At 37.9% G+C, this 13,995-nt stretch overlaps 1 protein-coding gene across 1 annotated transcript; it reads left to right on the forward strand.

Annotated features, from left to right (window-relative positions):
• Nucleotides 1-634: 634 nt before the first annotated feature.
• On the forward strand, nt 635-8,311 carry gorab (golgin, rab6-interacting). Its single transcript, XM_063501022.1, has 5 exons — nt 635-796; nt 910-1,234; nt 3,329-3,430; nt 3,615-3,755; nt 6,421-8,311. Exons 1-5 carry the CDS (start codon nt 742-744, stop codon nt 6,821-6,823), a joined length of 1,026 nt encoding a protein of 341 aa, XP_063357092.1. The 5' UTR covers nt 635-741; the 3' UTR covers nt 6,824-8,311.
• Nucleotides 8,312-13,995: the final 5,684 nt, after the last annotated feature.

The following is a 13,995-nucleotide window of genomic DNA, read 5'->3' on the forward strand; positions in this document are numbered from 1 at the left end:
TTTCCCCCAGAGAAGAGAAAGGGAACCTGTAATCATCCACTTCAGTTGCCTTCCATAGAATTCCCATTCGTTGAACATGCAACTGCATTCTTTAATTTTAGGAAGTAATCAAATTGTTGTATAAAGTCCTAAAAGTTTCCACTAGCTCTCAGTTTTCTTTTGTTTTGTTTTGTGATAAATAATGCATCCTAGGACGTGTGTGTGTGTGTGTGTGTGTGTGTGTGTGTGTGTGTGTGTGTGTGTGTGTGTGTGTGTGTGTGTGTGTGTGTGTGTAAAAATCAATTAATTAATCAACAACACTTAATGACTATCAAGCCACAAGCACAGAGCACAGGAACATTTTCAGTCTGTTGTTAAAAAAAAAATTTCAGTCTGTTAATCGGGTGTTCAGAACGTTGCCTTTTATCTTTTTTATAGAAATGATATTAAGTTGCGAAGATAAATAAAATAACTCGAAGCACATTTTAAGCTCATCAACGTATAATTATCTAAAGAATATACTGCTATTATTCGTGTTGATGATCTTAGATTTCAAGTTAGTTCTTTCTTCTTCGTTGTTTTAATTCAGGCGATATGTAGGACTTCAATTCGTGGGTCTTTTTGGGGTCCTTGACGTGGCATTAATAAACAAAGATGGCGGTGGCGTTTACATCTTCGTTGAACTTTACTCTGAATTAAAAACTTTGTAGTCTTAAGTAATTTGAGTATTTCCTACATGTGTCTCGTTAGTCGAGTTGCAAAATGAGCGGTTGGGCCGGTTTTTCAGACGAGGAGCTGCGCAGGATACAGCAAAAAGGTAAGCTAACCTTTCTTGCTGCTAGTGAGAGACGGAGCACTCAGCACTTCATTCTGATATTTTATTCCTACTTCTTTTTTTTAGTAGTAACCATGGTCACGTGTACTTTTCAGACTCTACTGTATCTGCACCTCCAGTCCGGGGTCGAAAACCAGCTTCAGGTAACCGGAGTCGGCAGCAGTTGCAGCGAGAAAGAGCCCTGCAGTCAGCAGCCCAGAAAAACGTAGGAGCCGAGTCACTGGTTCTTTCACCCGAACAACAACTCACCAAACCGTCCCCGAGAGAAGAGCCTAAACCCACAGCCCCGGCGACAACACCCACTGTCAAACAAGAGGTGCAGCAGAAGCCCGCTATAATGAAGCCCAATGAAAACGACCAACCGACTACAGAAGAAGAAACCCCAGTGGTTAAAGAGCTGGATAAGCAAGAGATTGAATTGTTAGTATGATTTTGTTCTCACGTGCACTGTAAAGATGACAGGTAAACTGACCAATATTTACATAGTAGGTGTAATACCAGGGTAGCAAACATGCCCAAATATGTAAACATAATTGTGTGTTTTCATGCACATGCTGGGCCATTCTGTGCTCTTCTTTGAGACTGTATCACAGTGAATCTAAATATACAAATAGATCCAAAATTTGTTGGACAAAAACACATTTTTTGCAGTTTTACCACAAAGGATTTTAAAACAATCAAGACGTGATTGAAGCGCAGACTTTCAGCTTTGATTAATAACATTTTTAGAAAAATTTATCATCAACTGTTTAGAAACCATACCCATTTTTATGCATAGTCCTCCATATTCAAAGGCTCAAAAGCATTTGGACAAATTTAATTTTAAATATAAGGATAATTTTTAATAATTGGAAACAGTCTTCCTGCATATTTTTATCTGGTCGTCTTTCTGATACAAATTCATGTTGATTTTATTTAGCCAAAGAATTAATTTTCAGCATTAGGCAGGCTCTTTCAGATTTTTTTTTTGGTAAAGTCTATTCTGGTCTTCTTGTTCTTGAATGTAATTAGTAGTAGTAAACCTTTGCATTTCCCCACATAAAAGTACCTCTTGATTTTAGACGTTGATAATGATACCCACCTCCTTGGGAGTGTTCTTGACTTTGTTAGAAGTATGCAATGCCCCCTTTATAATGTAGTACCGAATGGGTTATCACGTAACTCCTCTGGCCAGGAAATGTTGACATTGTTGAATGTCGTGACATTGATTTGAGATTATATCAACTGACTCTAGTTAATACGTCTTTAAAAATAAAAGTCTAGGAAAGTTTTTCATATATAAAGCTAAAATTTCACAGCAATCATTATATATGTCATTGGGTTTCAGAGACAGTCCTGCGGAAAATGTTCCAAAAAAAATTAGTAGCTGAAATTCAGGCAAATTGATCCAAAATCCACTGTGGTGTTGTACAAAGAGAAAACTGATTTTAAAAAAAATCTCACTTTGTCCAATAAATTATGGACCTAACTGTAATTCTATATATTTGGTTTCTAGCAGTGATTTGTATCATTAATGTGTGTTGTGGTTTTGCATGTATCTGCAGTCTATCTGGGTGAGAAACAAAACTTTAACTTACCACAGTAGATGGCTCCTCTCTGCCCTACTTTGCTGCTGGATGCATAGCACTCATCAGTGCTGTATCAATGTTTAGTTAATGTTCTAGTCAAACATAAAAGTGATGGTTGTGGAAAATAAACGCCTGTGCTTCTGTATAGACAGATCATTGGAAATTATTGATTTCTGTGCTTCCAGGACACAGGACTTGTCAGGGTATCCTGTCATTGTAACAGTGGCTGTGGATCCTTTGGTTCCTGTGGGTTTCCAAAATATGGCCTCTATGGAACAGACTTGTTTCAGATTTGGAACAGATTTAGATGTGGGTAGTTTGGGAGACCTGTAAAAACTCTGGGTTCTTTGTCCTGCTCCTTTAACGCTTCCCAAGGAGTGTTTTTTGCACTGTAAGTGTTGAACTTTCTTGCAGAAGCAGGACGATTTTGCTAGGGACTGTTGTTCTCATGGAGGGTGTGGGGCCTTGGTTGGTGGGTGATGTGGATCAAAGTGATATCCACAAGAATGATGCATGATTCTTTTGGTTATCTTTGACTGTCAAAGCAAGCATATTATATGATGCATGTGATTTGAGTGCTGCATAAATGACAGTACTGTCGGTCTTGTACACATGTGGCTCACATTTCATTAAATTCATGCATACGACCTCAGCACTGTCCACATCTTACTCAGTTTCCCTCTGGGATGAATAAGGTTTCTCTGATTCAGATTCTGATCTGCACCAGATACTTGGAAAAAAAAGGAATCAGAATATCAACACACAGTGATTAAAATCTTACAAATAATAATTTGCCAAACCCATACCATAGGGTGCTGTTGTGTTTGTAAATTGGAACGATTTTGAAAGACACTGCTCCTTTCATAATGCTGATGTTTTTTGTTTGGTCTTTCTGAGATGAAATTGCAAATGCATTTGTTTAAATTCTCATTTTGTGTGATGGCAGACGGGAAAAGACGCGTCTGGAGCAACTTCAGCAAGAGCAAAAAATCATCGAAGAGAGGAACAAACTCAAGAAAGCTCTGCTGGCAAAAACTATCGCTGAGAAGTAAGTGTATATATAGTTTCAGTCTTTTGATAGTTGTTATGAACACAGAGGCTCAAAAGAGGCCCCCTTTAAATATCACTAGAGTATCAAGTCAACATGATGAATATAAATGTGCCTCAAAACTGCAACAATTAAGGTCAAGGCAAAAAAACAATATGTGTGAATGGTTTATTATTTTCCACAGATCCAAACAGACTCAGGAAGAGACTGTAAAGCTAAAGAGAATCCAGAAAGAGCTGCAAGCCCTCGACGACATGGTGTCTTGTGACATTGGCATCCTGAGAGGAAAGATAGAGCAAGCCAGTTGGGACTACACAGCTGCAAGGTAGCCTTAACATCAGGAAAAAATATAAAAGAAAGTGTCAGTAAACCTTTTTCCACAGCTGACGTAAATTTGTCACAATATTAAAAGCACAGATGTGTTTTTTATGACTTCATGGCCCACCAGTACACTTATGCCCAATTCACACCTGGTACCTGTGATGCAATCACATTATTTAGGACACACCTTAGGCATTAGAATGCATCCACACATGCATGTCAGTTGACCAGTTGAAGTTTCACTCTCCACTAGGGATGAATATTGACAAAAATTTCCTTGATCCCAATGCAAGTGGCTGAAAATAAACATGGAAGTGCCACAACTGCAGTTCCTCCATTCAGCTGTTTTTGTTCAACTGCTTATGTTGAATGACCCTAACTAGGGTCACTTAAATCGTCTTTTCCACACTTGTTGGTGCTTTTGTCACCTGACAGTAACTCTGCGTTACAGACCATCCAAGAATTTTGTGCTAGTTTTTCCTGAGTGAATTTTTAATGATTTTTATTCGTCTTCTACATCGTGCTGATTAGCAGGACTGTGTATGTGAACCTCTGTAGTGAATCTGCACAGTTTAAAAAGGCAGACTGCTAAATAAACCTGCTAGTGTTATCACTCGAAGCTTGGTTTAGCAGTCCACCATCTGTTCTAAATACAGGCAGTCCTGGCTTTCAGAAAAATCATCATGGAAACAGCCATAATACAAGTGTCGATGATTCAAAATGCAGAGTCTGAATCGGTGGGTGATGTTACAGTGACTTTGTTTTTCTTTTAGATACAACCATCAAAGGTTGTTTTTAATGTCAACACTTCATTTATTCTTTGCCCCGAGTCAGATCTATATATGACACAGTGATGAGAGTGGAGAAAAATGCTGTGTGAAACAGCCATTGAAGCCTTAGCTTCACATTGATGTTCTTCCTGGAGCCTCTCCGAAAACTGTTTCTGTTGTCATTCAATTTGTTGAACAGTAACTCCTAAGGGGTGTGCTGCTTTTTATTGCTTTTATTTTCAAAAGTATAAATTCTTGCTAGTACCAGGCTGTGCTTTGAAACCATAGAAACACTGCCCCCTACAGTACTCATGTAACCTTTCACAATATATGCGCCATGCTTCAACATACAGAGGACAGAACAGCTAAAATCATGATTCATTTATCATGAAATACAGGAAGTTAAACCTGTATCTTGTATTATGATGTTTTACTTTCCCAGTGTAAACAGTCTTCTGTCCTGTGATATGGTAACTCTGTATTTGACCTAGTTCATGAAGCTGCAGCCTGTCATGTAGTGACATTAGCCCTGTATCATTACAGGTGTTTGTATAATGAAAAGACAAACCCGACCTTCACACGCTCGGTACACTGGATTCTGTTATGATTATGCTGATTTAGTCAGTTGTTGAGATGTTGCTGAGATGCAACATAATAGCTAGAGGTGAAATTTGATTTTTGGAAATGTTTGGCATCATCTGGTTTGTTACCACAGTGTTTCCAAACACCATGTGGTCTTCTGTCCTTTGCAATTAAAACAGTGTTTCTGCATTCAGACATTCTGAGAGAATAAGCATCTGCTCTCAGCGGGTTACGAGACACTGCCAGTACAGTCGGTTTTAGTTCAGTCACCAACTCTGCATGTCTTTTTTTGCATTCGTTGAAGTGCACGGTGTTCCAGACATAATAAGCACCAAATGAAAGAAAATTAAAAAAAACTAAAGTATATGCAAGCACTGCTGAATTGACCTTTTTGTTAGTTGCTGAATAAGTAAAGTGTGTGTGTTTGTGTAGTTTCTAAACATTAATTTTAACAAACTTCATCATCAAACAAATCACCATCTTTTCACAGTCCATGAACTCTGGTCTCCAGTATTTGTCAGTCCCAGTATCAATCATTGCATTCTGTGAAGACATGCCCTCACTGTGCCTCCGACTGACTAGTGTGTACAGTTAGATGGTTAGGGTAAGGCAGAATGGAAGACCGTCTTCACGAAATGTGGGAGAGGAAAATAACTAATGCTGTGTGTTGTGACACAGAGCAGAGAACGTAAGCTCTGTTCCCAAAATGGAGAAACTTTTTATTAAGCAGGCTTTTGACATTTACTCACTAAATGAAGAGTTCAGTAAGAATTGAAGTTATTAGTTACTGCGTTAACTTTATTTACTTTAGTCCATTATTTAATGTCACTATTAACAATAGCAACTGTTTTAGATGAATTGTTAAGAAATTACTACTTTTACTACTATAAGACTTGAATATGTATTCAAGTCTTTGACTTCCTGGAACCAGAATGTGTTTATTTAATTGTTGAATCATTATTAATTTAAGTTTGAGTTTTGTCTATTCTTATATAAATTCTCAGGATTATTTTTCTTGAAAAATGTTGTGAACTCCATTTGTGTTCCTAAGTGCCTAAGTTTGACAAAAAGCAGAAAGAACAAATGAACACATTTCCTAACACACTGGTCATATGACCAAGGATATTTGGTCATAGCACTTATGAAATATAAATGAACAGGCATACGTGGATCTTTTTCAGCACATATTCTAAATAAAATAAAACAGTTACTTATTCGTCAAGGAAATTGAGCTCAAAAACAGCATATCATTTCTGAGTGTACTGTTTTGATCCCCTTCATGTTTCTTAGTCATTTTCTTCTCTTATTTCTTCACAGAAAGCGTTATGAGAGGGCAGAAGCTGAATACGTGATAGCCAAGCTGGACCTTCACAAGAAAACGGAGGTGAAGGAACAGCTGACGGAGCATCTCTACGCCATCATCCAACAAAATGAGCTGCGCAAAGCCCACAAGCTGGAGGAACTGATGCAGCAGCTACAGCTTCAGACTTCTGAAGAGGAGCTGGAGAGGCAAAAGGAAGAGGAGAGGAGAAACTTAGAGATGCAAAAAGACGTGGAAAAGGAAAATGGCTCTGTGGAGAGTCAGGAGGTAAAGGTGGAATCAACTAAAAATTGTGGACCTAAAGAGAAAGAGACTGTGAAGAAAGAGACTGAAGATTCTGAGCAAGACTGTAAAACACTAGAAAACTGTCTTCAGAGTGAAACTGCAGCTGTGTCGTGAGGCAATCTTAATCTGTTATGTGCTCTATAAATATCTGTTATATACTGATGGGTGACAAATTGAACAAAGATGTTGTATCAGGTGTCTGTATCAAGGTGTTGACCATCACATGTGGGCAGAACAGTTGATGAGATTGTGGCGATCACTGCCAAATACCTCAGTCTAAAATCTGATGACTGTTGAGGCCAGAGCACACGAGTCACGTCATTGTTATCATCTAGTTAAACATGGCATTTGCATCAAATAACTTTGTACTGTAACTATGACAGAAAAATACTCCCCACAGCATAGTATGCCTGTTTAAAATCAATACTTATTTTATTTTTTTATTTTTTTTTTTTATTACAACTTTACACTGACGAGACAAAGACTGATCGCTAGCAAAGCATTGTTTCCAGAGAGACGAAGGGGAGGGGAAAAAAAGACACAATACAAAGTGAAAAACACTTACAACAGTTTTCTCCAGCTGCCAAGTTTTCCATGTTGGCATCCTTAACAGCCTTGGTTAATACAGAAGAAGCATCGTTATGTTTTGGGTTGTATTTTTGTTTTAAAAAGTCACAGCTCATAGAAAGCTGTATGTTACTAACACGATTCGTTAGTCTGAAAAACTCATGTAGCGAAAGCTCGCAGAGAACATCTGGTCTGATTTCTGGTGTTATGTGTTTCACACATTTTTTTTTTACATTTTTTTTGTGAGGCTGCTTCTATTTAATTGTTTAAACATTGAGAACTTTACCTCCTTTTGTTAAATAAAGAGTTTGTAGAACATTAATATATCGGGCTTGAGAAACATGAGTACTGTATCCCCGCTGACTTTGAGTGAAATATTTAAAGCAATAGACTGGCCAGAGTCGTGTTCAGTTGCTGGGTAAATCGAAGGGTATCTTGTAGCTGTTATCTTCAGGTGTGCACTTTTATGTTTGTGTGTGCTTAAAAAGCAAAGTCCTCTTCTTCCAAACATGGTTTTCCATCACATCTCTGAACATGGGTTGAATTCAGAAGATGAGTGTTTTTGATTGTTGTGTCTTTGTGGTAAAAGTGGAAGGACTGGCTGTGTTTACTTTGCAGAAAGCCGGCGTTTCATGCATATGGAGTGAGGCATTAATCATTAATCCCTTTCTGTTCTGAATACAAACTGTCGTGACTTATGTGTTGTGGATGACGCTATTTGCTGGTGCTGGGCTTGTATTTCACAAAGCTAGAACTCATGTCAGTTCAGCTAAGGAGCAGTGGGCTTGCACGGTAAGGTGATATCTGTTAATGTATGCTCTCAGCTGCATGTGTTTCTGCATACTCCAAGCTTATCTTTTCTCTTAGCGTACATTTTTGACAGCGTGTCAGAAAATGTATAATAATCTAATGTAAATGTAAATCTACGTAAGTGAAAATGACCAAAGTCTGATTCATTTGTGTTCAGAAAAATACATAAAGGCTATTTAAATGGGGTAAAAAATATTTTAAAATGTCATATTTTAGAGATGTACAAAAGGGTAATATTTTGCTAAAATAAACTTTTTTTAAAATTGAAAATTTCCATTTGTATTTTCTTTGCGTTCATCTTTTTTGGTAGAAGGTTATCTACAGAACTGAAGCTTGCTGTGTGGGAAGGAATTTACACTGTGACCACTTTGGGTCTCCAATCGCTTTCTCAAAGTTTTTCAAAGTGCAGTGTTTTTGTATACTGCTTTGAGATTTTACAGCTCCCCGGTCACATCTGGCTGTCTGAAGGGGAGACCGTAAAAGCAGCTTTTTAATTAGTCGGAAGGTTTAAGTTCACAGAAGGAGAGTGACCACCGTCCGTCTGTCCCTGTAGAACCTCTAGGATTCTGTTCCCAATTACCCAAATGAACTAAAACAGATTATTATGTCATTTTGTTGAGCATCCATTTAAAAATAAAATGTAATCTAGTATACTCTCATATAGGTTACATAACTCGGCTATTTTGAATTGTGCATTTCAGGAGTATTGTAATTTTATGCAGCTTCATACTTCTATACTGATCTTTATACTATATTTAAGAGGAAGACATTTTCATTTTTAATCCACATAAATGACTCCCCTGATTCACACTATGTACACATAAAAATGTCTGTCATGTCACTTTGGTCTGCAGTAGAGTCCAGAATATCCTTAAAGTAGTGTTTTCAAAGGTAATCGCTAAAATAAATGCCATTTTCAAATATGTCCTAAGTCACAGCTCTTTATCTTTAAAACATTCTGAACTGACTCTTACAGACTTTAGAAATGTAGCTCCAGTTGGACCGGCTGCAACATTAAATGCTGCTATCATCTATATGAGTAGCTGTGGCAACATGAGAGGGTTGGATTAGTCTGAAACGCTGTCACATACCAAAAGCTTGCAAAAAACATCCGGTCTGATTTGTAGTTTGTGTAGTCACTCAGTCAGATGGTTTGATGTTTCCAGGGTGGGTATTTCACACAAGTAAAAATGACATAAATAACCAGAATATACAGTAACTTTAGCTGCATGAATGCAACCATTTGGCATGCAATGCATAAGTTAGATTTAGAGGACTTTATAATATCCACTTGCTCTGTGTACTGAAAGAATCACAGCACAAATATGACCCTAGTTTAGTCACACACAGAAACATGAGAATCGGAGCACACCTGACACAAACACGGTCCCTGTAGAATCTCATGACTATTTTAAATTCCTGCCCTTCCACCTTTTAACTAATATTCAGTACGTTTTGCACTAGAAAGCAACTATTTGATAAAAAAAAATAACATTTATGTTAACAAGGCAAAATACCTTTGTTTTCAGCTATTTTATTTTGTTTTGCGGCTGCTTTTATTAACGTTTCTTCTATTTTTATTGACAATGTTAGACTATACATTCTCCCATATGCTCAAAAATAAGATTGTTTATTCTGCATTCGATTAATCACTGCTGCAGTTTTAATCTAAAATTGTTGCAGTCCTTCCAGATAACTCCGAAGGGGACTCCCTGTGAAAGGAAATGTGTTCTAAATTATGACAAAGAAAAATGAGAAGATACAGGCAGCGCAGATTAAGGCATCCAACGGGGCTTCAATCTACAGCAATCGCTTGTACATTGGAAATACATGTGTGTATGTGTGTGAGAGAGTGTGTGTGTTGGGTCCTGAGTCGGACTTCAGAGAGCAGAGGGTTTATAAAGTAAAGTGTGATTTATGTGGCGCTGCCGTCCCTCGACAGGTCGAGAAAGACCCTGAAACTCGAGAAGTCCGGCAGCCACAGAGAAATGGGGGGGAAAAAAATCAAGTTTTCTTAAAAATATCAGCCATCTGGACTAGCCGGACTTCACCTCCACGCAGAGTGAACTCTGAACTCAACCTCAGTGCCACGGCACAAGATAAGCATATGTGCCATCAACGTTTTTGAGCGGAAACGGTGTTTTATACGGGATTTCCTCCTTTTTCTGTAAACGGTCTGCTCTGGAAATTAAGAAACTAACCAGAATATGAAACAAATGTCACTTCTGTTTCTGATTGAAGTTTAATTACTTGAGCCGAATTAATGCTCAGGATCCCGCCAGTAGATTCAATCTTTGTAAATGTGAACTATAGAGTTGAAATCGTGCTGTGCCTGTTTCAGCTACACTTTCAAAGAAATCTTTCGACAAGGCTGTTTTACTTTAAAAGGAAAAGAAATTTATTTCAGGGGAGAAAGAAATAAAAATAAACTCATTTATTAAAACAAATAGTCATATACATTTATATATCAAATGAAATTAGTCACCCTAACTTTAAACAAAGACGAATTAAATCTTAAACACATAAATATCGAACCCAGGACTTTATGAGGAGAAGTAGTTATTTATTTACACAGTATGTCTTATGATGATGAGTTCTAAAGAGTCCCTGGTTGCAGGCTGTTCCGAGCGGTTTCTGGGGCTTTGTAATAATGAGAATCAGCGCGGCCGAATTAATCTCACACGGCCACTTGTTCTGTAAACTCTCCGTGTTGTTTTAATCAGGAGCAGATTTGCTTTTTTATGTCGGAACACCACAGACCGTTTACAGTTACAACAGTGCTGCATGTGAGCCGCCTGCAACAATGGAGAGAGCAGCGGAACAAAACCAGTCATAAAATATAAAGAGGGGACACATACATGAAGTACATTTACTCGCAATTACGCGCAATTACTGTTACACCGCGTTTATCTGACAGCTGGAGTTACTTTGCACATTCCAAATGGAGATAAAGTTATTGCATATGCCTGTTTGCGCGCGAAAGTCTTTTATCGCCATCAAAGTTTGGAATATTCTATATTTTTATACAAAGTTCGCGGTTTTTGCAGTCTGTTCCTCACTAGGCACTTTATTTTGTATAGTTTTTTTTTTATTTAAACACATTGCTTATTTAAGCAATATTATCCATTCGTGATCTCTTAATAGGAAAATCAGCATTACGACATATAAACGCATAAATGAATAGAATGCGTGAAGTTCAGCCTAGTAGGCCTAAATGTTATGTTTTGAAATGCAATATCAGAAGTACTCGAGCAAATAACACATTTTCCTTATTTTCTGTGCGCTTAAGACGATAACAAGGTCAGATGATTTGCACAGTTCTGGGGTCTTTGGTTATTGATCTATCGCCATTCCTACTTAAACCCCGATAGCTGTCTCTGAAAACTGTAATCAGTTTAGAATCTGTGTGAGAGAGCCGCAGCGGTCGGTACGCGAGGAGAAATCCCGGTGCAGCCGCTGCAATCAGGCGGCGTGCAGGGGGTGGGCGTGTGTGCAACATATGGTTCCCTGCACAGGATGTAAAGAGTCAACAAGGAGGCCATTTACTCCCAATTAGGGAAATAAAACAGGACAGGGGCCAAAACGCTACTCCAATCAGCACCAGGGGTCACTGGACAGCGGCGGCGGCGGGCCGGGCCCCTCATCATCATCATCATCCTCAGCCCGGGGCCAAGGCTACACAGAGGGACTGAGCTAATGCACAATGAGCAGACAAAGAAAACACATTACGACCAAGAGGGAGGTTTTGGTTTAAATCTGTATATTTTGACTGGCAAGTAGTGGAAGAAGTGCATGGGCCCACAATGACAGAATACAGTATTAATATTATTACTGCGCATTCTAAGTACATATTGCAGAATTCACACAGTGCACGAGTCATTTGATTTGACTAGCTGTAACTGCTGCATTTGCATTTAAATTGTTTCTGTGCAAATAAAGAGAAAACATTTGTGGAATGGCACACTTATGAGACTGTCCGTTTTTGTATAAGGTGCAATATTTTCCATGTTTGATCTTCGAGTAATCCAAAAGTATTCAGATGATCTTTTTTTGGTTGCTTATTTTAAGAACATTTCTACACTGTAAGTGACATGATGCACTGTTTTCTCCAAGTTCAATAACAATCTAATGAAATAAACAAAAGCAGCAAAGTTCAGTTTGGAGATATGACTTTATAACATCAGCATATAAGTCACTGTAGTTCTCTATGTCTATGTATTTACAATGCGTATGCATTGCTAATATTTAGGCCGTGTCGTCTGTGAATTCTGAAAATTAATTGAATGGAATCCATCAATGTACAGCTTGCGGCTGAATTCTATCTATTATAGAAGTATAATTTCTTTTTGACATTAATTTTGGATTCGGAAAGTGGTTGTTTTTAACATTACATATTAAAAAGTTCATCAATCAGAATCTGTCAAATTTGTTCTACAGTCTGGTATTTTCTTGTGTGTGGATGAAAGCCTTATAGAGTGCAGATGCAGGCTGAAGCTAGATTGAAAACTAATAAGTCAAACAAAAATATAATAGAACAGTTCAAGGGAAAGAACATGTTTAGACATGCTTCATAAAGACTTTTTCACTTCCTCTCATGCTCCACCAACTGCAAAACAGTGCACACTCTAATTATCCCTCTACAGACTTTCAGTTCTGACATAAAATAGAGAGTAAAGTTTCAGGAGTCTGTGATCAGGTTGCACTCAAAAATCACCAAAACCCGTTTTGTGAAACTTTGCATTAATTTATGACCATTCCTGTTTTTGGCTTGTGCACAGCCCTAAGATTTGTGAGATGCACTTTATTGAAGTTAAATCTGAGCCCAGAAGTTGCCTGTCAAACTCAAACAGATGATGTAACACATCATGTAAAAAAAGCACACACACACACACACACACACACACACACACACACACACACACACACACACACACACACACACACACACAAACCACTTGAAGCTTGTAATCAACTGTTGGTTGTGATTTTGAGGATAAAGAAAGTCACATTAATGTAGAATAAATACAAAAAAGTGTTGCAACAACAACACTGAAATGGATAGCATACATTTTTTTGTATTCATATGGTAATGTTAAACTTGGTTAGGCGTGTTTTGTTTTTGTTTTTTTAAACAGTCTCATTAAAGCAGTGCTTATGTTACTGGTATGACGTGATCACAACACTTGGGCTTTTCTACATCTTGGAATTAATTTATGACTGAATATTTCTGACTGTGATGGCCTATGTTCCTGTTTTGGGCTGTTCTGTCAGTCTGTCAGCTATGTTAGAATGCACAGACTGATACAATGATATTTATTGGAAACATTAAATATGTGCAAGCTATTGAATGAAGCTGAAATAACTGGAATAGTCATTTTTTTATTGGACGAACTGGACACAAGATTTTGTGAAACACTCGAGACTAACACAGAAATGTTTCCTCTGTTACTCTTAATTATTAATGTTTATCAAGATGAACCTTTGAGCATTTTCAGTGGTGTACTGTGGAAGGCAAATCCAAGATGGACTGGACACTGGATGATCAGGACTCAGTTGAAGTTTTTGGATTTGAACCATGTTATCATTTGTCTCTGAAGTGCTTTAAATGTGTTCGAGGCTTGGTGTTTTTAGATTATGTTCCATTCATAAATTAAACCCATATATTGTAACAGCAAAATAATGTGCACAAATAAATCATTTGCAAAGTACTTTTGTGCTAACCATGATACTGATTTTTAAACCGTTTCAGCCACGTGCACAGATTTTTCCTGCTAACATCACTTCTGCAGGATGGCATATTCGTCTCAGAGATGTTTGGACATTTCGATTTGCCACAGACAAACTGTAGCAGCCAGGGCAAACAAGTCACTTTCACATTGAGCTCAGAACAAAGAATAGGGGCCCTGAAG

Source organism: Pelmatolapia mariae, linkage group LG17 (assembly GCF_036321145.2).
Source record: "Pelmatolapia mariae isolate MD_Pm_ZW linkage group LG17, Pm_UMD_F_2, whole genome shotgun sequence".
NCBI lineage: Eukaryota > Metazoa > Chordata > Actinopteri > Cichliformes > Cichlidae > Pelmatolapia > Pelmatolapia mariae.

Bases quoted from the DNA above. Each gene is read 5' to 3' on its own strand.
- gorab (XM_063501022.1), top strand. From the start codon at position 742: ATGAGCGGTTGGGCCGGTTTTTCAGACGAGGAGCTGCGCAGGATACAG. The intron at 797-909 runs GTAAGCTAACCT...TGTACTTTTCAG, and splicing joins GCGCAGGATACAGCAAAAAG to ACTCTACTGTATCTGCACCT. The intron at 3,431-3,614 runs GTAAGTGTATAT...TATTTTCCACAG, and splicing joins GCAAAAACTATCGCTGAGAA to ATCCAAACAGACTCAGGAAG.